The sequence below is a fragment of the Carlito syrichta genome, unplaced genomic scaffold (assembly GCF_000164805.1).
Source record: "Carlito syrichta isolate Samal-C Ts95f unplaced genomic scaffold, Tarsius_syrichta-2.0.1 Scaffold303084, whole genome shotgun sequence".
Lineage (NCBI taxonomy): Eukaryota > Metazoa > Chordata > Mammalia > Primates > Tarsiidae > Carlito > Carlito syrichta.
In genome coordinates, this window is record NW_007247180.1 from 102,041 (window position 1) to 127,116 (window position 25,076).

Here is a 25,076-nt window from a genome sequence, read left to right on the forward strand (position 1 = left end):
GTAGGAAAAAAAATCAATCATTGTAACTTCTGGGCTCACACAGCCTAAAAGAATATGGTTTTGTTCTGGGATTCATCACCATACCCAAATGAAGCTATTTTAAGTTGAAACTATTAACATTTGGTCAAAAATAATTTCTAATTATCTACACAAACCTGGAGGGGTCCAAGACAGTGTGTGAGGTGGAGTTTCTGAGTCCTACCTAGTACACGGAGGAAAGTTCAGTTCTTCAGGATATCTGTTTGCGGTGGCAGCTATAGCTTTATCCAGGTTTGTGGAATCTCCATTCAGTGCCCCTGCTGAAGACCAGTACTGCTCCCAAAGCCAGAGAGGTCTTCTGCGTCAGTTGGTCTTACGCGCGACAAAATTCACAACCCAGCCCAGACCGGCACAGAAAGCTTTTATTACCATAGAGGAAATCAGGAAGTGCTGGAGGCTACGCAGCAGCCCCAAGAGTGTGTGTGATGGGGAGGGAACAGCAGGCGGGAGTCTGTCATCTGTCATGTCTGTGCAGTTTCCTAACCACCAGGTTTGCTTGGGTCAGGAGAGGCTTGTGTGTCTGTGTGGCTCAGGCTTCTTCCTGAACAAGGGACAGGCAGAACCAGGGCAACAGCCGCACAGACACCGCCTTAAATTGGGTATCAGGTTAGGCTCATTACATCAGGAAGTACATTTCACCCTGATATAACACAAGAGGGCAGAGGGAGCACAGGCCCTAGTGGGCAGCCTGTCCTTATAAGTTGCTTTTCAAGTTTAAGTCTGGCAGGGCCTTTCCCCTTGCTAACAGCAAGCAGCACACAATTTCCAAGTCAGCTTTTAAAGCTATTGTTATCTTTGTTATCTGTTATTATTTGGATTTTGAACAAAATTGATGGAGTAGGAGCCGGTGGAGGAATCCTGTTTGATCTGGAAATTTTCCGTGGAGAGCCCAAAAGGTCGGAGAACCAAGTTCCCAAGATCTTTTAGTTTACCTGCAACGTGAAAGCAAAAACTCAAGTGAATTCAGGAACAAACAGAAGCAGGAAGACACCAATTAATCTCGCCTTACTCTGAATACAAGCTATAAAAATCTCTCTCTGCAGTTAAAGAAATGCTGCTTTTAGTAAGACGAAACCTTCTGGGCGAGTTCCCAGCCCCCCTCGCCCCATGCAGCCAGGGTGTAGTCACTTCAGTGCCAACCACCTGAGCTGCAGCTTGCACACAGGAGAGTGGAGTCCTGTTCCCTCTGGGAGATCACTGCCTCAGGTCCCAACTGGCCGGAACTACTACAATACAGTTCATGGCAGGAGTGCTGGCTATCAGCCACTGCCCCCGGAGGCTCCAGGCTCCTTTGCAGGCCTGGTCTGCCTGGCAGTGAGGGCAGAGGTCCCTCCAAGTCCGTCGATAGCAGCACCCACTTGCAAAGTTTAGTTCAACTCAGCAAATCTCTACTGAGCTTGGATTCAAACTCAAGAACCTCCTGCTTTTCTAAGCAAACCCTTAGCTTCTACACCAAATTGATCATTTCCTGGGAAACGGGGTCTTGCTCATTTGCATAGTACCCATTAACCTCAAGAGTCCAGTCTCTTCTTCCCAAGGTTCTGGCTTCACTTATCCATCACTTGGGTGATTCTCATGTCACAACGAAGACACGTGGCATGTAACTGACAGTTCTTACACTTTTTAGATACAAGAAGGTCATGGAATTTTTATGTCCAAAGTTAGAATTCCCAGGACATTTCAGAGATTTACAAGGATTTATGGAGCAGTGGGATGGAATATTTGAAATTAGGAATGTTCCAGAAAACCTTGGCTGGGATGGGTGAATAAACAGTTTCAACCCTTTTGAAACTGCATTAATTTTTCTTGCAGGTCTGCTTCCCATGAAGGAGAGAACGAGGGCAGATGGGAAGAGAAACCCTTAGTCTTCAGAGGTGCGGGTTTCTGGCCCTCACCACCTGTCAGCAGCTTCTGTCACTCTGAGGCTGCCCACCTTGGGCATAAAGCCCAGGTAAAGAGATGAAGATGCTTGACCTTTGCAGTAATAAAGGCCTTCCTAGTAACTCTCCGGAGAGCTTTTGGTCTTAAGCCCTAGCTCACAGAAGCTCACCCTCTTCAGAGAAAGGCCAACTATTCCTACAGAAAACAACAGAGAAAGCTCCCAGAACCTGGATGACTGTTCTCCAGCAGACTGCCCAAACATAACCCTGGGATGCATGTGCTCAGGGCTGCGGTTAGAAGAACCGCTGCTCCCCTCTGGGTGCCTGCACACAGTGGCACACAGAGAGGCTGAAGCATAGCCTCAGGTAGGCGGGTGAACGGGGCGAGTATCACAAAAAGCAAGGATAAGACAGAGCCCCCTCAGGAAACCTGAACTAGCCACAGTGACGCAGGACTTTGGAAGTTTATCTTAGGATTGGGAAAGAGAGGACAAGGAGAAAAAACCATGTAAAAAAGCCCAGTAAAATAACACTACTGGGACAATCCTTGGCTCCTGTGACATGGAGTAAGTGAAGAATGAGTCTCAGAGCCAGCATGTGAGACTCCCAAGGAGCAAGGTGCACAGTCCCACCTGGAGAAGCCTCTGCTCAGGGCTGTGTTGGGCAGTTGCCTGAGCTGCGGGCCCGGCCTGAACGGAGGGATCCCTGCAAGCCCGTCTTCAGGGTCAGCAAAGCACTGGCAAGTACAAACTGTGTATCTTCCCTGACATCTACTGTGGGAGGGGCACTGGAAGGTAAGGAATCAAAGTAGCTTCTGGCTTCTGAGATGCTCACAGTCTAGCAGGGAGAGACACAAAGACAGAGGTGTGCCCAGAGATGCTCCCGTCCATGAAGGCATGAGGAAGCCTCTTCAGGAGAAGCCACAGCTGTGGTGCTCTGGAGGACAGGAAGTGGATCCAGGATGACCACATGTTCCCAGGCCCCCATGCTCCAGGGATTGTGGGGTCCTCGGGCAGCAATGGCATGGTTTTCAGCTGGTCTGCACTAAAGAAATAATTTTCCTTGAGTGCAGAAAGACCGTCCAAGAGAGGAGTGCAAGTGTTCCGGCTGCAGAAGAGAGACAGCAGATTCCCTCCCACACTGGCTGATGGACCTGGATGCCACAGGTACCTCCAAACTTTTGGCTTGGCGGATGCTGTTGTGTGGCAGTCATGAAGATGTGCCTCTGCAAACACAGGGGACACAGCAGCCGCACTCCAAAATTCATCAGTCTGTCGGTGTAGAGTCACCCTTCCCACGGACATGGGAAGGTGGGGTGGAGACCTCTTTGGTGGGCGGCACTGGCTCCCCGGTGGCTTCACTGCAGTGCTCCCAGCACCCCCGCAGTGAAAGCCTGTCCCCTCCTCCATGGACCCTGCCAGCCCTGCCAGTTTCCTCAGCTCCTGCTCCATTCCCCCTTGCAGGGGCTCTCCCATACAGCTCTTAGTCTCCTAACCCTTCTTGGCATCTTTCAGAGTCAAACGAGTGCATGCAGCAGCATTCTCTCCCTTATTCCAGTGCCTCTGTCTGTAAGACATTCCACAGTAGATTCTCCAAGGATCACTTCCAGAACAAGAGAACAGAAAATGGGAAGTTCTGCTTGCTAAATGGGACATGGGATGCAAAGTAGCTGGCATGTAGCAGATGTCTAATAAAGATACATGACCGAACAGTCTCCATGTCAGAGGAGACCTAAGGTCACCTGACCTGAGTGAATTTAGCCGTTGTGTACTAAGTGCATACGTGGACACCCTGTGTGTGTGGTGGGGCTGCAGAGGTACAAGAGAAAAGTCTGGAATTTGATGGGGAGGAGAAAACGTATCTGCAAAAGTCAGTCATATATAGCTGAGATGTAAGCACCAGAGAGTCAGCGAGGAGAGGGGGAGAGAGGAGATTTGGCAGATCTTTGCGTAAACTTTGCACTTGAACCAGGCACCAAAGGACAGGAAGGACAGCACCCACCCGAGATGGAGGGAGGTCCGTGCAGGCATCGACAGCTGGAGCAAGCGCACAGGGTGGGCAGGCAGGCCTGGGTGTGTGTCCAACAAGGCTGAAAGGTAGACGGAGGAGCTCGCGCCAGGCCTTCCAGAGCCAGGCCCAGTGGCTACAGTTCCTGTGCCGCAGGAGGCTGTTGAGGGCTTGAGAACTGAGCTTTCAGGGTTAATAATCCTGGGGCAAAGTGAAGAAGGAACCAGAAGGGGAGAGCTTGGGGGTGGTCCTGGCAGAAAGTCAGCTCCACGTTATGGGAAAGAGGCCACTTGTTCGCTAAACAGACGTCTGGATGACTACGATGCTGGTACCCAGGCTCTGAAAGCAGTGTGTGCTCAGTGAAACACGAAGAACACAGCAGGCACTGTGATAGGATAACAGGTTCCTCGGGGCTGAAACATTCACCTTTCACTGTTTGCGATGACAGCAGAGAAGTACCAGCCCTCAGCAGAGCTCATGCGCCTCCATGTACACACAATCACACATTCACACATTTTCCTGCTGCTGTTTAGTCAGGGTGAGGGCTCAGAGACCAAAACAGCTTCTTTGTACCTAAAACAGGACTCCCTGGCACACTGACCTACCTGCCACCCTTCCCACCAGCTACAAATTCTATGCCTGCCCCGCCTGGATAGTTGCGGGTCAGGTTTCCTTGTTTCCACCTGTGTCGTACCTAGCACCTTCACTTGGCTGGCCACGGCCCCATTCCCTAGCAATCAGAATCTCATCTGTGAGAGCAGACCCCCATGGCAGAGAGCAGAGTCCACAACTGCTTGTGCTCAGACAAGGGTGTAAGACTAGAGACCACTGCTGGCCACTGGCACCAGCTGACAACTGTCAATTTCTTTGCCTCCAAGCAACATATCACAAGAGTCCAACTGGTTATTAGTAGTCTCTCTAACTATGCAGTCTACCCTCAGGATAACCAGGAATGCCATTTGTTTTCACCTCTTTAAGGTCCTTGGGGCTGGGTACAAGGCTCCTTTAGGACTCTCTCCTCTATTCAGAAGAACCAAATCACACAATGCTGCATTTCCTCTAATGAGGCAGGAATCCAAGCCCTGCAGCTCACTCTTGCTTTCCTCTGAGCAAAAGGCCCATCAGGGATAGCACAGCAAAAAGAGGTTAGAATTTCCACCCACTTCAATTTCTCATGCAGGCACACCTCATTCCACTGTGCTTCACGTGACTGTACTCCATGGACACTGGGGTTTTCAAATGGAAGGACTGCGGCAGCCCTGGTCAATCTAGTCTATCGTGCCATTTTCCCTAAAAGCCTGTGCTCGCATCGTGTTTCTGTCACATTTTGGTAATTCGCACTTTCACTTTTTCCTCTACTAGTATATCTGTTAGGGTGATCTGTGATGTTACAACTACAATTGTTTTAGGGTGCCACGAACTGTGCCCACAGAGGATAACTAATGTACTCAATAAATGTGTGTGTTTAACTGCTCTCCCAACTGGCTATTCCTTGTCTCTTTCCTTCTCCACGGTGTTCCTGTTTCCTGAGGCACAATATTGAAATTAGGTCAATTAATAACCCTACAGTAGCCTCTAAGTGTTCAAGTAAAAGGCCAAACTTTAAATCAAAAGCCAAAAATGACTAGGCTTACTGAGGAAGGCATGTTGAAAGCCAAGACGGGCTGGGAGAGAGGCCTCTTACAGCAAACAGTTTAGCCAAATTGTGAAAAGAGGTTGTTAAAAAAATTTTTTTTTGAGTTGGAGTCTCACTCTGTTGCCCAGAATGGAGTGCAGTGGCATGCTACCAGCCACTGTAGCCTTGACCTGTTGGGCTCTGGCGATCCTTCCACCCCAGACTTCCAAGTAGCTGGAACTACAGGCATGCGCTACCACGCCCGGCTAATTTTTAAAATTTATTGTAGAGATGAGGTCTCACCAAGTTGCCCGAGTGGCTCTTGAACCTGCGGACTCAGGCAATCCATTCACCTTGGCCTCCCAAAGTGCTGGGATTACAGGCTGTTAAAATTTTTAAACTGGAGTCTCACTCTGTCACCCAGGCTAGAGTTCAGTGGCATGCTCACAGTCACTGCAGCCTCGATCTGCTGGGCTCAGGCGATCTTCTACCTCAGCCTTCCGAGTAGCTGGAACCATAGGCATGCATCACCAGGCCTGGCTAATGTTTTGATTTATTGTAGAGATGAGGTCTCACTATATTGCTAGGCTGGTCTTAAATCCCTGAGCTCAGGCAATTCTCTCACCTCAGCCTCCCAAACTGCTAGGATTACAGGTGTGAGCCACCATTCCCAGCTGAAAAAAATGAAAAGTGCTATTCCAGTGAACACAAAAACAAGAAAGTGAAGCAGTCATACTGATGATACAAAGAAAGTCTGATAGTCTGGATAAAAGTTCAAACCAGGCTTAACACTCCCTTAAGCCAAAGCCTAATCCAGAGCAAGGCCTTAACTCTCTTCAATTCTATGAAGGCTGAGAGGTGAGGAGACTGCAGGCGAAAAATAGGGAACTAGCAGAGGCTGGTTCATGAGGTTTAAGGAAAGAAGCCATCTCCGTAACATACAAGTATAAAGTGAAGCCGCAAGGGCTGATGGAAAAGCTGCAGCAAGTTGTCCAGAAGGTCTAGCTAAGACCACTGATGAAGGTGGCTACTCTACACAACAGATTTCAATGTAGGTGAGGCAGCATTTTATTAGAAGAGGATGTCATCTGCGACTTTCATAGCGAGAGGGGCAAAGTCAATGTCTGGCTTCAAAGCTTCAAAGGATGGGCATTCTCTTGTTAGGGGCTAATGCAGTTGGTAACTTTAAGTTGAAGCCAATGCTAATTTACCATTCCTAAAATCTTAGGGCCCTTAAGAATGATGCTAAATCTCCTCTGCCTGTGCTATAGAAATGGGACAGAAAAAGCCTGGATGGCAACACATCTCTTACAGCATGGTTTACTTAATATTTTAGGCTCACTGTTAAGACGTACTGCTCAGGAAAATGTTTCCTTTCAAAATATTACTAATTGGCTGGGTGTGGTGGCTCATGCCTATAGTCCCAGAACTTTGGGAGGTCGAGGAGAGAGGATTGCCTGAGCCCACATCTCTACAATAAATCAAAAAATTAGCCGGGTGTGATGGTGTATGCCTGTAGTTTCAGCTACTTGGAAGGCTGAGGCAGAAGGATTGCTTGAGCCTAGCAGGTCGGGGCTGCGGTGGCCGTGAGCATGCCACTGCCCTCCAGCCTGGGCAACAGAGTGAGACTCCAATTCAAAAAAAAAAAAAAAAAAAAAAATGATTGATCACTGACAATATACCCAGTCACTGATGAGCTCTGATGTACAAGATGTATGAGAAGATGAATGTTGTTTTCATGTCTGCTAAAACAACATCCATTCTGAAGCAGATTCCTCTGATGGACCTAGGTAAAGTCCACTGAAAACCATCTGAAAAAGATTCACCGTTCTCAATGCCATTAAGAAGATTTGTGATTTTGTTAGTGCTTTATAGCGTGAACAGAAAAATAAAACATTTGTATTAATAGTATATTTTTTTTTTTTTTTTTTTTTTGAGTTGGAGTCTCACTCTGTCGCCCAGGCTGGAGTGCAATGGCATGCTCACGGCCACCGCAGCCTCGACCTACTGGGCTCTGGCGATCTTTTTGCCTCAGCCTTCTAAGTAGAGAGAACTATAGGCACACGCCACCACGCCTGGCTTATTTTTTGATTTATTGTAGAGATGAGGTCTAGCCATGTCGCTCAGGTCTCGAATCCCTGAGCTCAAGCAATCCTCTCATCTCATCCTCCCAAAGTGCTAGGATTACAGGCATGAGCCACTGTACTCGGCAAAAGATGGTATTCTTCATTCAGTTCACAAATGAGAACATGCCCCCAACAGACTGCTAGTGGCCAGGAGTGCATAAACTGAGTGACTTCAGGAATCAAGAGACCAGGATTGTGGCCCCAGAAGGTGGAAGGAGAGGAAACCTGGAATGTGTTACGAGCAAGGCTCATGTGTGTGCCAGAGTGGCCAGGGCAAGCAGCGGCAGGTGACTGGAATGGAAGGTGGCTTACGGGGTGATGCCCTGTCCTTGCAGCTGTGGTTTCTTTGGAGGAATACGTGAGTTTCAAGTCGCTGCCCTGGGTCTTCAAAGTGGGGCTAGGCACTTGGCAGCTCTTGGTTGAGGCGGAAGAGCAGCATCTCACAGAATGGATGAAACATAGGTCACACGTTACTGGGACACATCCCCTACTAAGACCCGGGGCAAGGAGGCTTGGTATTCCCTGCAAACTCAGGAAATGGGGCTAAGCCTACAGTGAGCTGACTTGGCTCCTCCAGTGGCAATTCAGCCACCATATGCACAGGGCTGTCTGAGATCTGATGTCTTCTATGCTAGGAGAGCACATATTCTGCAATGTTTGCTTACTAGTTTTCCTCTGCTGCAGCTACAGCACAAAGATGGAAAGATAACTTGGTGGGTGGTATGCCTGCTTCCGTTCGGAGGTGTCTCCGAGCAGAGCTGAGCTCCCCTCCAGCGTCACCACTGGTGCGGCCAGGCCCTCCTCTGACCTGAGGTGCCTCTCTCACTCGTCACATTCCCCAAAGAGTGGTCGGTAAATGTATGTATCAGAAACACTCTGCTAAAGCAGACTGCTGGGCCCTACCCCCAATCTCTGATTCAGTAGGTCTGGGTAGACTGACTGCATTTTTGACTACTTATTAGGTGCTCATGGGTCTGTGTACGACATTTGAGATCCAGCCCCCAGAAGAAAGCTTGCCAGTGATTAGAATCTTCATGAGATTATATTGAAAAATGAATTGTAAACACTCACCTCCAGTGACTAGAGGGATAAAGCTGCCTGGGTACAGCTTCCCTGTTAGATGATGTGAAAAAGCAGCCCATGTGGCCTATGGTACTTTCTGGAGAAAGTAGATGCCTTTATTTGCTATCTTACAGTTCAGTACCCTGAGATGGCAGGAGATCAAGGAAGAAGCAAAAGCAGGGACATATAGATACGGAGTCTTGGCAATTTCTCTTGTTTGAAAGACTTCTTGGCTGTGCCAGCAGCAGGATAAAACAATGTGCAAATGATTCTGACAAGTCTACCCCACATTCTTTTCTATTTGGAATCAGAGTTTGTTCAAAGACCTGCATTAGCATCATCAGCTGGCCTCTCAGCACACACCTCTTGCCCTCCCATTGTAGCTGCCAAGAAGAATGACTCAAGTCACCAGTTTCTGGGTACAAACCCAACCCCCGGAAGGCACTCTTCCCACGAGGTTATGTGGTCATGCTTCTCATGGTGCTCCTGAGCGCAGAGCAGTAACACGAAGAATTTGTCTCCAGTACCCTACAGTTGAGCAAAGGATATTTTATATATATATATATATATATGTGTGTGTGTGTGTGTGTGTATATATATACACACACACATATACATATATATGTACATATATATTGAGTTGGAGTCTCACTCCATTGCCCAGGCTGGAGGGCAGTGGCATGCTCTCGGTCACTCCAGCCTCGACCCGCTGGGTTGATCCTTCCACCTCAGCCCTACAAGTAGCCGGAATTACAGGTGTGCACTACTACACCCAACTAATTTTTGATTTATTGTAGAGATGAGGTCTTGCCAAGCTGCCTGGGTTGGTCTCAAACCCATGAGCTCAGGCAATCCACTTGCCTCGGCTTCTCAAAGTGCTGGGATTACAGGCTGAGCCACCGAGTCTGGCCTATAATTTATACAAATAAAGCACCACATTTTTCTTCTATATTGTGGCTCCATATACATCCCCCCATAAATAAAGAGGTTCTGCTGTTTAGAAAAGCTGTGACATCATCAGATTAGAGAAAAAGCAAATAACAGGGCATGGATCATTAGTACCACTAGTTGCTCAAGAAAGCTCTGAGCCTACTGGGGTGCTATGTCCAGGATCCCTATTCCCATCTCTTCACACCAATGAACCTTTAAGTTCTTTTATACCTTATGTGCCTTGGTTACTGTGGCTGTGAGGCTAATCAACCCAGAGAAAAGGACAAAGGAAAACACTGCAGCTGCTGACTGCTTTCCTCAGTGATCATCTAGAAGCCTCCACGATCATCTTTTCTGATCACAAGAACCGTGCCACTTTGACTATTGGCCATCCTGGGTCTCTTGTTCTAAAGATATTTATAAAGACAGTCTAGGAAAGGAAGAACAAATATTGTTCTTCCCATTAATAATTACTATTAAGATATAGCCTTCCAAGGAGTAGGGTAAATAGCTCTTTGTGACAAAAAGGAAGTCAAATTACAGAGGAGAAAGAAAAACCAAGTCAAAGAATGCTGAATAAATTTGGGTAAACACCCATTTTGTACTACCTGAAGTGATATTCAGATTCAATGCACTCACAATCTTGTCAATGGCATTTTTCACAGAAATAGAAGAAAAAAAATTCTAAAATTCATATGAAACCACAAGACTCTGAATAGATAAAGCAACCCTGAGAAAAAGAACAAAGCTGGAGACATCACATGACCTGACTGCAAATTATATTACATAATATAAAGCTATAGTAAACTAAACAGCACAGTACTGGCATATAAACACACATAGACCAATGGGACAAATGGAGAAACCAGAAACAAATCCATACATTTTCCGTCAATTTATTTTCTTTCTTTTTTCTTTTTTGAGTCCTGATACCCAGGCTGGAGGGTAGTGGCACGAAAAGGGTCACTGCATCCTTGACCTGCTAATTTTTTTCCTTTTTTTTTTTTTGAGTTGGAGTCTCACTCTGTCACCTGGAGCGCAGTGGCACACTCACGGCCACCACAGCCTCGACCTGTTGGGCTCAGTTGATCCTTCCGCCTCAGCCTTTCAGGTAGCTGAACTACAGGTACATGCCACCACGCCCAGCTAATATATATTTTCAAATTTATTGTAGAGATGAGATCTCCCATATCGCCCAGGCTGGCCTTAACCCATAGTCTCAGGCAATCCTCTCACCTCAGCCTCCCAAAGTGTTGGGATTTCAGGCGCGAATCTCATCAAGTTGCCTAGGCTGGTGTTGAATCCCTAGGCTCAGACAATCCTCTCACTTCCACCTCCCAAAGTGCTGGGATTATAGGCATGAGCCATGCACCTGGCTAGGCAATTGATTTTCGACAAAGACTCCAAGAATATACACTGGGAAAGGGATAGACTCTAATAAATGGTGCTGGGAAAACTGAACATCCATATGCAGAACGAAACTAGACTCTTATCTTTCATCATACCAAAAAATCAACTCAAAATGCTCTGAAGACCCAAATCTAAGACCTGAAACTATGAAACTACTAAAAGAAAACAAAGCTGGGTGTAGTGGCTCAAGTCTGCAATCTCAGCACTTTGGGAGGCTGAGGCGAGAGGACTGCCCGAGTCCACAGGTTTGAGACCAGCCTGAGCAACTTGGCAAGACCTCATCTATACTGCTAGGCCAACGTGCTACTCAAAGGCCAGAACGTGAGCTTCTTAATTAACAATCTCCAAAACAATTTTCTTCTTTAAATAACAGAGGGGAGAAAAATGAGACAAAATTTAATTAGCCGTCCCCCCACTGTCTTTGTTACAAAACAAGAGGTCTCAAATCAAAACCTCAACCTCCTATTACTCAGTAGTTATCAACCTGTCCCAGTAGAGGAGTCAACACCTTGTCTCTAAACATCACTTAACTTTTCTTTTAGATATGTTCTCTTCCAGGTTCTCTATTTACCTCCACAGTCTACTCCAAGACAGCTGGTTACTACTGCCCTCGTGCCCACTGGAGGACTGGCCGGAACAAGTCTCCATTCTACATTTACAAGGAACTTTCCTGAAACTCTCACCTTCAGAAATCTTCACCTTCAGCACCTATCTCTGGACCCTGTTCTGGTTGGTTCTGTACCCTTCCACCACCATTCCCCACAATGCCCCCGGCCAGCAGGAAGCAGCCAGAAAGAATAAAGACGCCCTTCCCCCAAAGAAACAGAAAAGGTGGGAATGAAGGGCACAGGAAACAGCCAGAGGGGCGGCTCCCAAAATAGCGCCAAACATGGTAAAGCCACACTAGACAACAAAGGCCCTAGGTTCTGGCTTCTTCATGCACAATTCCCCTTGTGCACGAAGTTCAAACCTGCAAGCCTCCAATCATTTCCCATGACGTAGCTAGCTTTGTTATATCCACCCTGCTCCCATGTCGCTCCTCCAATAAGAACCCAGCACAGCCCCTTCCGGTCCCTGCCAAGCCCATAAATATACCCCTCTCCCTGCATAACTCTCTCTTGCTCTCTCTCTCTCCCCCCGCCTCTCTCTCGCCCTCTCTCACTCTCACGCACGCTCTCTCTCTCTCTCTTGCTTTTTCTCGGTTACAGACCCTCTCTGTAACAGCCCCTTTAATAAATCTCTTGGCCTGGCTGGTGCGGAGTTGTTACTGGCGCCGAAATCCTTTCATATACCATAAATAAAAAAATCAGCTGGATGTGGTAGCGCGTGCCTGTAGTTCCAGCTACTTGGTAGGCTGAGGTGGAAGGATCACCTGTGTCCAGCAGGTCAAGGATGTGGTGGCCGTGAGCATGCAACTAAACTCCAGCCTGGGTGACACAGTAAGACTCCAACTCAAAAAAATAAAAAATAAAAAAAAAGAAAACATCAGGGAAATGTTATAGGACATTGGTCTGGGTAAAGTTTTTAAAAATAAGATCTCAAAAGCATAGGTCAGAAATGTAAAAATAGACAGATGGGATTACCTCAAGCTAAAGAGCCTCTGCACAGCAAAGGAAATGATCAACCAGGTAAATAGATAACCTACATAGAGAATGGGAGAAACTATTTGCAAACTGTCCATCCAACAAGGGACTAATAATCAGAACATGTAAGGAACTAGAACAACTCAATTTAGCAAAAAACTCAAATAATCCAATTTAAAGATGGGCGTAAGACCAGAATAGATGTTTCTCAAAGACATACAACTGGCCAAAAAGTATGTGAAAAATGCTCAACACTAATCACCAGGGAAATACAAATTAAACCACAGAGACAGCATCTCACTCTGCCTAGTTAGAATAGCTATTACCAAAAAGACAAAAAATAACAAATACTGGCAAGGATGCAGAGAAAGGGGAATGCTTATACACTGTTGGTAGGAATAGAAATTAGTACAGCTACTATGGAAAGCAGTATGGTGGTTCCTCAGAAAAACTAAAAATTCCCATTGCTGGGTATATATCCAAAAGAAAAGACAGGGCACGGTGGCTCTCACTTGCAATCGCAGCACTGGGAGGCTGAAGCAGGAGGATTGCCTGAGTCCTGGAGTTTGAGACCAGCCTAGGAAACATAGTAAGATCCTGTCTTTACCAAAAAAAAAAAAATTAGCTGGCATGGTGTTCTACACCTGTAGTTCCAGTTACTTGAGAGGCTGAGGGGAAAGGATTGCCTGAGCCCAGGAAGTTGTGGCTGTGGTAAGCTGTGATCATGCTACTGCACTCCAGCCTCAGTGACAGAGTGAGACCCTGACTCAAAAAAAAGAAAAAAAGAAAAAAGGAAATCAGTATAGCAAAGAGATATCTCCATTACCATGTTTATTGCAGCATTACAGTATTATTCCCAATAGCCAAGATATGGAGTCAGCCTAAGTGTTTAACAACAGACGAATGGATAAAGAAAATGAAATCATGTCCTCTGTAGCAACATGGATGGAACTGGAGATGATTATGTTAAATAAACCAGACACAGAAAGACAAATATTGTATGTTCTCACTCATGTGGGAATGAAAAAGTGGATTTTAAGGAAGTAGAGAGTAGAATGGAGGTTACCAGAGGCTGGGAAGGGAAGTGGAGAAGAGGAATAAAGAGAAGGTGTTAAGGGGGAAAAAGGGGAACAAAAATAGTTAGATGTAAGGAATAAGTTCTAATATTCAACAGTACTGAATTATAGTTAATAATAATTTGTTGTATATTTCAAAGTTACTAGATTTGTAAAATTCCCAATGCAATGAAAAGATAAATGTTTGAGGTGATGATGTCCCAATTACCCTGATTTGATCATTACACACCGTATACAGGTATCAAAATATGTATCAACCATCAATTTAAAAAAAGAAAAAAGGAAGTAAAAACTCCATTGAGTTTAAGTAGTTATGTAACCTCAGAAATGCCAATGATAAATGGTGGCGTATTTTTAAAAAAAAAATCTTTAACTGCACGTCCTCCCACAGGAAACAGCACTAAATCATGCAGTCCACTGCAGTCCATGCAGTCCACTGCAAAAGGCTTGCTCAGAACTTCTTAAGCGATACTTGCACTCAAAATGTCTGGTCTCCAGGGATCTCACGGCACATGAATAACAAGGGGGAAGAGCACCCAAGAGCTCTCTTGGAGTTGCAACCTCACAGACAGAAATTCTCCCTTCTAGGTTATCCAGGCTGGGGTAATGCCTGGAAGCAGGATTCTTTTCACGATCCCTACATTCATTAAGGAAAGAAAGAAATCGAGTCTTTCAAACTACTGATGTATAACAACACATTATTTACCTCGCAACTCAGGTTTCTTAAGTCTTATGGGAGGTGACTTCATTATAGAAACTACGGAGGGAATGAATTCCATCTGAATATTTCAAATGAAGAGAACGTCATAAGTAAAACCCAAAGCCATGGAGACAGACAACTTTGGCTTATTAGAATTTAGAGTGATAAGAGCAGGTGGAAATTTTTATTCCATCTGGAGCTGATAATGGGCAGTAAGATTCAGTTTGTACCAGTCCCTTTACCAGATTGGCTTTAAAAAAAAATGGGACCTAGAGACCAATGCTTAAAAGAAATGTCTTCCAACTCTGTTACGGCCATTCACAAAGTCATGCCTTTCAGCAAGAAATCCAGCTTGGCTAAACACAAATACTTTTCTAAAATAAAGCATCACTGTTAGCAGATTAGGCGAGACAATGCTCTTTTCCCTCTTCTTTGAAGAAAAAGTACCTCTAAAATAATTCTTCTGCTCAAACATGGTATCAGGTTTAATTAGATATGTAAATTAGGGAAACAGCACTTTTTTGTTGTTGTTGTTTGTTTGTTTTTTTGAGTTGAGTTCTCACTCTGCTGTCCATGCTGGCAGTGGCACCATCACAGCTCACCACAGCCCCAACCCCCTAGGCTCAGGTGATTCTTCTACCTCAGCCTCCTGAGTAGCTGGGACTACAGGCACATGTCACCATGCCCAGCTAAGTTTTGATTTTGTAGAGAGGCCTCTCTATGTTGTCCAGACTGTTCTTGAACTCTTAAGCTCAGGTAATTCTCTCGCCTCAGCCTCCCAAAGTGCTGGGATTACAGGTATGAGCCACTGAGTCTGGCATTAGTCTTTTTTTGAAAATCCAGGAATATACTGAGTCTGAAGCAGCTTTCCTTAGAGTCTGAGTCTACCCAGCAGGGTCCAGAACACTCTGGATAGTCTAGGTTAATGGCTTCCTCTCTGTAACTCAACTGTGGAGTGACTGGGAAATCTGTTCTCATTCCTTGGATACCGATGTTTGAAGACCATAAATGAAAGTCCAATTTTTTGTTAAATGACTTTTCCTTTAGGGCAATGTGATTGCAATATGTTAAATGTAATTTGCATAGTAGATTTAGAAAATACTCATAAAGAACACATAGTAGATCCTGACTTGGGAAATATCAGACAGATTATAAGCAGAATACATTCAGGTCTTTGTCCAGCAACCCTCACTTCTTTTAGTCAAGCAGATTCCAACTAGAAAATGCTTTGGTAAACAAGAGAAGTAACTACAGTATGGATCAAATGAATTTATTTGCCCCACCCTCCCCTCAGTCTTTCTCTCCTTACTATTTACTCCAAATTCCTGCCCTCTCACTTATTCTCAAACACCTCAGTGCCCTTTCTGAAACAAAAAACTCTCTTGATCCTAACCGCATCTTAACACACTTAAAACTTTCAGGAGTGCCCATTGAAAGTAGACCAGATCAAAAAAATATATACGATGGAATATTATGCAGCCATAAAAAAGGACAAAATTATGAAGTTTACAGCAACTTGGATGGATTTAGAGTCTGTAATACTCAGTGATCTATCAAAAAACTGAGTACCACATGTTCTCACTCATAAGCGAACCCTGAACAAATATCATAATACTAAAAGAAAGGGATTGGCAGTAGTGGGAAACTACAAGGGAGAGCAGCACATTTCATCAGTAAGGATATCTGATCTCAAACTAGGTGAAACGTGGACCAAAGTGAGGCCCAAACTTTACCTGTACAATGACCATTTGTATACCTTACCCTGAACAGTACCCCACATTTTTACAATAAAATTTTTTTAAAAACAACCTTAAGGAATGACTACTCAATGAACTGTTTTTTCTTTTTTTTGAGTTGGAGTCTCACTCTGTCACCCAAACTGGAGTGCAGTGGCCGGGAGCGGCTGGGCTCCGGCGATCCTTCCACCTCAGCCTTCCGAGTAGCTGGAACTACAGGCGCGCGCTACTACTCCCGGCTCATTTTTGATTTATTGTAGAGATGAGGTCTCGCCAAGTTGCCCAGGCGGGTCTTGAACCCGCGGGCCCAGGCAATCCACTCACCTCGGCCTCCCAAAGGCGCGGGATTACAGGCTGAGCCACCGAGCCTGGCTATTGAACTGTTTTTATGAAATTACTGAGCAACCCCCTGGGGTCCCCTTCTACTGTGGGAGCTTTTCTGTCCTTTCAATAAATCCTGCTTTAAAAAAAAAAAGAAATTATTATCTTACATAGAGGTTGGTGGTAAACCAGGTAGGGAGATAAACTGAGCTTAAATTCTTGAAAGCAAGAAAATTTTCCAAGAAAAACGAAAAGGAAATTTGGTTTCTGAAAAAGGTGATAACCTCTCTAAACCATACTGCTCCTTCTGGGGTCAAAAATAGCTAAAAAGTCAGTAGCCTCATGGTATTGTAGCCCAAGTAAAGGAAGCGTTCTGAAGTGATAGTTCTAACTGTTGTATTCCCCTTTAGTATTCACTGATGTCCCCAACCAAGTTTTCTAAGCTATCTGTGGTCAAGAGAAAGTAAGGAAAGCAAGCTTACCTAGCATCTCTTCTTTTAGTCTTTCATTACGTTCTTCAATTTGCTTAGGTAATCTCTGAGGAGAAAAAGAAACAAGGGTAGGTGAAAAATTCTGTATCTTTATTTCAAATTTGAGAAACATTAAAAGCCTAATGTGAAAATAAGATCAAGTATAGTACATGTCTACAATCTTATTAAATAAAGAAACAAAACAAAACAAAACAAAACAAGTATTGATGTTTGTGGGCAAGCTACATAAAGACAGAAGTTTGTTTGGCTCACTGCTACATTCCCAGTTCTTAGAATGCCTAGACCAAAGGAGGGGCTCAATAAAAATTTGGTCAATATACAGACAAAAGTCTGAAAGGATGCATACCAGATATTTAGCTGAATATTAAGGGACTTCTAAATTGAACTCCCTTCTTTATACAATCTAATTTGTTGAGATCAACCTTGGATGTTCTTAAATAATCACCTAGCTCAGAATTTCTTCACAGTGGCACTAATGACATTTGTTCTCATGATATCCTAATAGGATAACTCTTTGTTTTGGTGGCTGTCCTGTGCATTGTAGGATGTTTAATAGCATCCTTTGTTTAACTTACTAAATACCCTAGTAGCACCCGTCCCAATATCTGGAAACCAAAATGTTTCCAGATATTGCCAAATCTTCCTGGGAACCCAAATTGTCCCAGTTGAGAATCACTGACTTAAGAGTCTTTTGATGGTCAATCTGAGCTCTGTAACTGGCCCTAAGTACTCTGGGATTCCAGGAGTGGCTCATTTATAAAGTCAAAATAAAAAAAAAACTGTTTCATTATAATAAAGATCCATCTCCCATATATTTTGATAAGCTCTTCAGAAGCACAGGAATGGAATTCAGTTGTGTCTGAAAGGGTTATTTAGGATTCACTAAATAGAAACACAGGAGATAGAAGAAAACATATTAAAAAAATGTTAGGTTTTACCATACAGGCTTCTCTTGCTTGATGTATGGATGGATCTTTTTCTAAGATAGATTTATAATCTTCCAGGGCTTCATCTAGCTTGTCCGTTTTCTCGTACAACTCTGCTCTCCTCAATATTGCCCTGATATAGCTGGGGTTTAACTGAATCGCTGTAAAAAGAGAAGGAATAATTGTTATCACAAAGAAAAAGGGCCTATGCCATGGGCTACATCAAATTCCTTCATCAACCATCCTCCAAGGATATGAAAGGAAGTGTCATTTGTCAAAGTCTATACCTGAGGTTGGCAAACTTTCTGTCAAGAGCAAGACAGTGAAGATTTTAGGCTCTGGGGGCCAGACAGGCACCTCTGTCCAATCTACTCAACTATGCTAGTGTAGCACAAAAGCAGGCAAAGACAATATGTAAACAAATATGGGTGGCTGTGTTCCAATAAAACTTGACTTGTGGACACTGAAATCTGAGTTTCACATCATTTTTATATTAGCATGAAATATCTTCCTTTAGTTTTGATTTTCTTTTTTTCTTTGAGTTGGAGTCTCACTCTGTCACCCAGGCTAGAGTACAGTGGCAAGCTCACGATCACCAATCCTTGACCTAGGCTCAGGCAATCCTCCTGCCTCAGCTTTCCAAGTAGCTGGAACTACAGGCGCAAACCACCATAGCCAGCTAATTTTTTGATTTATTGTAGGGACGAGGTCTCACCAAGTTACCCAGGCTGGTCCTGAACCCCTGGGCTCACACAATCCTCTCACCTCTGGCTCTCAAAGTGCTGAGATTACGGGCATGAGCCATTGTGCCTGGCTGATTTGATTTTCAACCATTTAAATATGTAAAAACCATTTTTAGTTGTGGGTTAAACAAAAACAGGGAGTAGGATGGATTTGACTTATGGCTGGAGTGGGCTATATCCTGGTCTATATTCCAAGTTCTGGTTTTTGGCTATTTGTCTTTCACCCAGTCCAGAATGAGCCAGAACACAGAGCTCAAGTAGTGCACAGTGAAAAGAGTGAGAGAGGATGTGAAGATATAAATTAAAGAGCTGAGGTGCAAAACACTCTGGTGGTAGACTTCATTCTCTTTTTTCTAGGCCTCAACTACTAAGATTACATTTCAAGCTAAACCTTCACTGCTCCTTCAAAACTACTTGTCTGGTACCGTTAGGCTGCACAATAGCCTCCCCTTTAACCAGCAACTGCCTGCCCTTCTTTTTTTTTTTTTTCTTTTGAGTCAGAGTCTCATTCTGTCATCCAGGCAGGAGTGCAGTGGCATGCTCACGGCCACCCCAGCATCGACCTGCTGGGCTCGGCCACCCCAGCGTTGACCTGCTGGACTCTGGCGAACCTCCCGCCTTAGTCTTCCAAGTAGCTGAAACTACAGGCGCCTGGCTAATTTTTCATTTATTGTAGAGGAGAAGTCTCACCAAATTGCCCAGGCTGGACTCGAACCCGTGGGCTCAGGCAATCCACTCTCCTTGGCCTCTCAAAGTGCTGGGATTACAAGCTGAGCCACTGAGCCCGGCCCAGAAATATGCTTTTAAGTTTCCTGCCAAGGATTATGAGTTGAGAGAGAGACAGAGAGGAGTGGGAGTGGAGGGAGTGTGTGTGTTTATGTGGGGGAGCATTCTCAATATAAATAAACCATACTAACTTCAATGTAATTTACCTATGGATATAATGTATATTTCCACAGTGACTATGTCTAAGCACATGAATATTAGCAAATCCAAAAGCAAATCTGGAAAAAACTGGTTGGAAAACACTTTCTTCCCCATCCCCTCGTATTCTAGGCATAGCACCTACACTTAGGGCTACAGCTGGTAATGAACTCCTCCTATGGAATGAACTAGTTCCTAAGTACACCATGCTAATCAAGCTTATAAGGCATTTTCTCACATTTGGTTACAGAGAAAGAAGCTCTGAAAACCAGCTGCTTGTTCCTAACTTAAAATCTTCAAACCCACTCATTTCATATAAAGGAAATAGGCTAAATATCTTCTTCCAAACAAAACAGTACATTCAGAATTAGTTCCCATCCAAGATGGTAATAGGCCAGAAGTAGTCTGCTAGATTATGATGTAGTGGAAACTTCATTCAGTTACTATAAAGAAATACCAAGTATAAAGAAAGCCAGTAGAGAGGAAGCCAAATTAATTAATGCAAAGAAAAAAGTTAAAAAGGGAATTCATGTTTAGTGTAAGAGGGGATCTAGATAACATATAAGGTTCTTCTCAACTCTTATGACTCGCTCAGAAAATATTATTCAAAAACAGAAAACTGAAAAAATATAAAATTTCAAAATGGTAATTAGCTAGAAAAATTCATGAGACTAAATAAGTTGCAGGAAAAAGTAATTATGTGTGTTCTCCACATCAAGTTGGTTAGAAAAGCAAGACAACTGTCTGGTCTATCAGGAAACCTTTGAGAAAAATAATAGTCTATGTCTGAGATGTTCCTATAAAAGTTGGTGGGGTGACAAGACCTTAATAGACCTCAGGCATCAAAATGATTCCTTTGCGGAACCTGAAAGGGTATTAAAAACAACAAGGAGTAGGTTTGGAAGAATTACTACATCTGAAGAAAGACTATCAATCCAGTAACAGAAACTGTCCCTCACCACAGCTGTCCATGCAACACATCTACATGCCCTACAGCAGCTGAGATCTTCAATTTGACTCTCAAAGGAAAGTAATTATATACTAAAGGAAGCAAATTCGATTCCCAAGTTCTACTATCAAGGTAGCTCTGACTTTCTCTTATTTCCTAATATAGGTGAAAGTGATGGGACCATCCATTCAAAAGCATGCTTACTCTGGGATGACCATTGGCCAGGATCTCTGGAAATACTGAATTATAAAGTTTCTTATTTAAAGACCCCAGAGGAAGGGTACACATGTACAAGTACTCAACTGACCAGAAGCCCTGCTGATTGTCTGAATTAATGCTCTTGTACACCAACATGTAGTAAGATGACAAAAGGCGTACCTTTGCTGCAGTCCTTGATGGCCATCTCATTCTTGTCCTAAAAGGAAAAACAACATTAATATATGTTGCTACTCTAGTTTTATCTTAATGGCCCAATGGCTCAATGACATGATCTGATCATTAATAACTGTTTGTGGAGATACTGAAAGTTTTCAAAGAAATCACATGAAAACATGCATGCTACTTCCAAGATAAAATTCAAAATTAATGTAAGGATGGCTCTGATCTGAAAGTCTCCTGGTAACAAATTACTCAAGTAGCTTCTTTCCTAAAGTGTCTTTAAAGATTGTTCTAATGGACCTATTGCATTTGTAAGACACTTTAAATTAGAATGCAGACACTGAAAACACTTTGTAATCAATAAACAGGGCAAATGACTGATATAAGAATAAATGAATTAATGACTCTCCTTTGGGCTAGTTGCTATACTATCACACCCAAAGTGTTGTCTCCCAAAGTATACAGATGGTCAACCTGTACAGAAACACAGGGCGACTTGTCATGTAGTCTAAGTTATCAACCTTAATCTACCCATTGATGAAACAAAAGTATAAAACAATTCACCAAATACAATAACTAATCCAAAGTGCTGAATCCAGAAGCATGGCACAGTGGAAAGAACACTGAATGTCAAAGAACTAGATCTGGTCCCAGCTCTGACACCAAGTTGCTGTTTAACACTGGTCATGTTATCTTTCCTTCTTTAGGGGTCCATTTTAATTTTGTTTGAGTTGGAGTCTCACTCTGCCACCCAGGCTGGAGTGCAGTGGCATGCTTATTGTCACTACAGCCTCGACCTGCTGGGCTCAGGTGATCCTTCCGCTTCAGCTTTCCAAGCAGCTGGAACTACATACGTGCGCCACCATGCCTGGCTAATTTTTTTGATTTACTGTAGAGATGAGGTCTTGCCAAATTGCTCAGGGTAGTCTCGAACCCATGGGCTCAGGCAACCCTCTCACCTCGGCCTCCCAAAGTGCTGGGATTACAGGCGTGAGCCACCCCACCTGGCCTTCAACATATTTTTCTAAACTTCTTGTGCCCTTTCACATCAAGGAAACACATGGGCATGAAAAGACAGGCGGCAACTTTAAGCCTCCATATGCTAGTTTTTGGAGAGAAACTACCCTCTGAGAAGATCGCATGTACAGATGATTTTCAAACAAAAGGTCAAAAACTCATACCTGTTTCATCCTCGCAGCAGCTCTATTTGAGAACAGTATAGACCTGTCTTTTTGGAAGCAGGCGGGGCACATCTCGAGGGCTCGACTATAAGAACTTTCCGCTTCTATATAATCTGCGGATAAGATAAAGTATGAGTAGTGGTCATTATTTGATTTGATTCCTGATACTACTGTAATCCATAGGATCTCAGCACGCAGTTTTCCATTCACAGGACAAAGGTTTTAAATAAAAAGATACTCACAGTCTATCATGTTTTGAGCTATAAAATCAATTCCCCCTTTCCTCTCTCATTAAAGAATAGTGCTTACTTGTGCCAATGTCACGAGGTATGCTTGGTGAACTGATAGCTGAACATGCTGTCATTGAAGGGCCCTCAATGCTTGGGAGTTCTAGCATTCCTGAGATGTTCATCTTTTACTTGGCTTAGCAATTTAGAAAGTTTTCTTTTCTTTTCTTTTTTTGATTAGGAGTCTCACACTGTTGCACAGGCTGGAGTGCAGTGGCATACTCACAGCCACCACAGCCTCAACCTGTTGGACTCAGGTGATCCTTCCTCCTCAACTTTCCAAGTAGCTGGAACCACAGGCATGCACCACCATGCCCAGCTAATTTTTTTGATTCACTGTAGGGACAAGGTCTCACCAAGTTGCCTAGGCTGGTCTCAAACCCCTGGACTTAGGCAATCCTCTTGCCTCCTCTTCCCAAAGTGCTGTGATTACAGGCGTGAGCCACCGAACCTGGCTTAGCAAGTTTTCAATGGGGCTGAGAGAACTGGATAGATGAAAGAGAGTAAACTTTGGGATCCTTAGCCAGGGATGAAGAAAAAATTCTATGTATATATTTTCATTAAAGCTATTATGGTTTCATATAGTTGACCCGGTTAAAATGATACTCATGAAATGTTTGAAGAGAAATTTTATGGAGCTAAAAGTAACAAAGTAAAAAATCGATACTTAAGACCTAAAGAGAACATGGTGCTGGGCACGGAGGCTCATGCTCGTAATCCCAGCACTTTGGGAGGTGGAGGTGGGAGGAATGTTGAAGCCTGGCAGTTCAAGACCAGCATGGGCAACATAGCCAGATCTCATCTCTACAGAAAGAAAATTAAAAAACTAGGTGGGCGTGGTGGCACCTGCCTGTATGTAGTCCCAGTTACTACGGCAGCTGAGGCTGAAGACTGACTGAGCCCAGGACGTCAAGGCTGTGGTGAGCCGTGATTGCGCCACTGCATCCAGCCCGGGTGACAGAGTGAGATGCCAACTCAAAAAAAGAGAAAAGAAAATGATGATGAATGTATATATTCATTGTTACATGCAGAATGATGGGCAGGCTACTAAGAGTAAACTGCCTACTCACTCTGTCTCTTTAACTTCAGCCTCAACTAGTAGGCTCAAGGGATCCTCCTGCTCAGTCTCTCAAGTAATTAGGACTAAGGCGCATGCCACCATGCCCAGTTAATTTATCATTATTATTATTATTATCATTTGAGTGGGAGTCTCACTCTGTCGCCCAGGCTGGAGTGCAGTGGCATGCTCATGGCCACCACAGACTCGACCTACTAGGCTCAGGTGATCCTTCTGCCTCAGTCTTCCAAATAGCTGGAACTACAGGCATGCACCACCATGCCCGGCTGATTTTTTGATTCATTGTAGAGACAAGGTTTCACCATGTTGCCCAGGCTGGTCTTGAACCTCTGGACTCAGGCAATCCTCTCACCTCAGCCTCCCAAAGTGCTGAAATTACAAATTTTAGTCACCGCATCCAGCCTATTATTTACTTTTTTAAGAGATAGGGTCTCACTATGTTGTCCAGGTTGGTCTTGAACTAATGGCTTCAAGCAATCCTTCTGTCTCTTGTCTTCCAAAGTGCTGGGTTTACAAGCATGAGCCGCCATGCTGGGCTGAAATATTTATCACAGCTCATAGTAGCCTTGACCTTCTGGACTCACGCAACCCATCCACCTCAGCATCCAGAGTAGCTGGGACTACAGGTACATGCCACCATGCCCGGCTAATTAAAAAACTTTTTTTTTGTAGAGACAAGATTTCACTATGTTGCTTAGGCTGGTCTTCTACTCCTGGGCTCAAGCAATCCTCTTGCCTTGGCCTCCCAAAGTGCTGGGATTATAGGTGTGAGCCATCATGCCCAGCCTCACCAACTTATTTCTAAGCAAATGTAGGAAATGCAGACGGACATGAAGAACAAACATCTCTCTACTTAAAGTATCCAAAGAAAAGGGCACAAAGAAGTAGTCTATAAAAGGGCACAAAGAAGTAGTCTGGAGAAGAAAAGAACAAATGGATAAGGAAGAAGGAAGGGGGGGAGGAAGAGAGGGGAGGTGAGGGGAGAGAGGGAAGGAAGGGTGGGGAGGGAGGAGATGAAGAAGAGAGAAAGGGAGGAAGAAAATATACAAGACAGAAGAGAGGAGGGAAGGAAGGACAGGAGAAGGAAGGGAGGGAGAAAGGAAAGGAAAAGAAAGAAAGAGGAAAGAAGGAAAGAACAAAGCCCCAACTTTACCAGCATGCACTCTACTTATGTAGTAAATTCTTGTACTCCACAATTCTATAATAAATAAGTAAAGTTTAAAAAAAGAAGAGAAAGAAAGAAAGGATAAGCAACCATGGAACAGGTAAGGTATTTCCCCAGGCCACACTGGAGAGCTTAGCTTGTTTCTACAGCAGAGCATCAAGTGGGGGAAAGGGCTCTGCATTTACAGAGATGCAGCAAACAGTCTTTTAACATTCGAGGTTAATGTTTTCCAAAGCAACAGCTAAAGAGATTCACTTTCGATTTCTGGATTAATAGATAAGGGATTACAGAAAAGAAAAATTAAGCCTGTACCAAGAGATACATGGTAACTAGTCACCATCAGCTGAGAATAATTTTGTTAAAAAAGCCTAGTAAGAGCCAGGCTTGGTGGCTCAGCCTGTAATCCCATGCCTTTGGGAGGCCGAGGTGAGTGAATTGCCTGAGCCCGCGGGTTCAAGACCCGCCTGGG

The 25,076-nt window shown here is 44.2% G+C and overlaps 1 protein-coding gene across 1 annotated transcript in view; it reads right to left on the reverse strand.

Moving 5' to 3' along the window:
• Positions 1-383: 383 nt before the first annotated feature.
• The window catches only part of TTC1 (tetratricopeptide repeat domain 1), a 54,492-nt gene continuing 29,799 nt past the window's right edge, over positions 384-25,076 (reverse strand). Inside the window, exons 4-8 of the mRNA XM_008057635.1 lie at positions 22,078-22,190; positions 20,897-20,933; positions 17,915-18,063; positions 16,968-17,022; positions 384-971 (exon numbers count right to left, since the gene is read on the reverse strand). Coding sequence (XP_008055826.1) covers positions 838-971; positions 16,968-17,022; positions 17,915-18,063; positions 20,897-20,933; positions 22,078-22,190 — 488 coding nt within the window. The 3' untranslated portion in view covers positions 384-837. The remainder of the gene's footprint in view (positions 972-16,967; positions 17,023-17,914; positions 18,064-20,896; positions 20,934-22,077; positions 22,191-25,076) is intronic.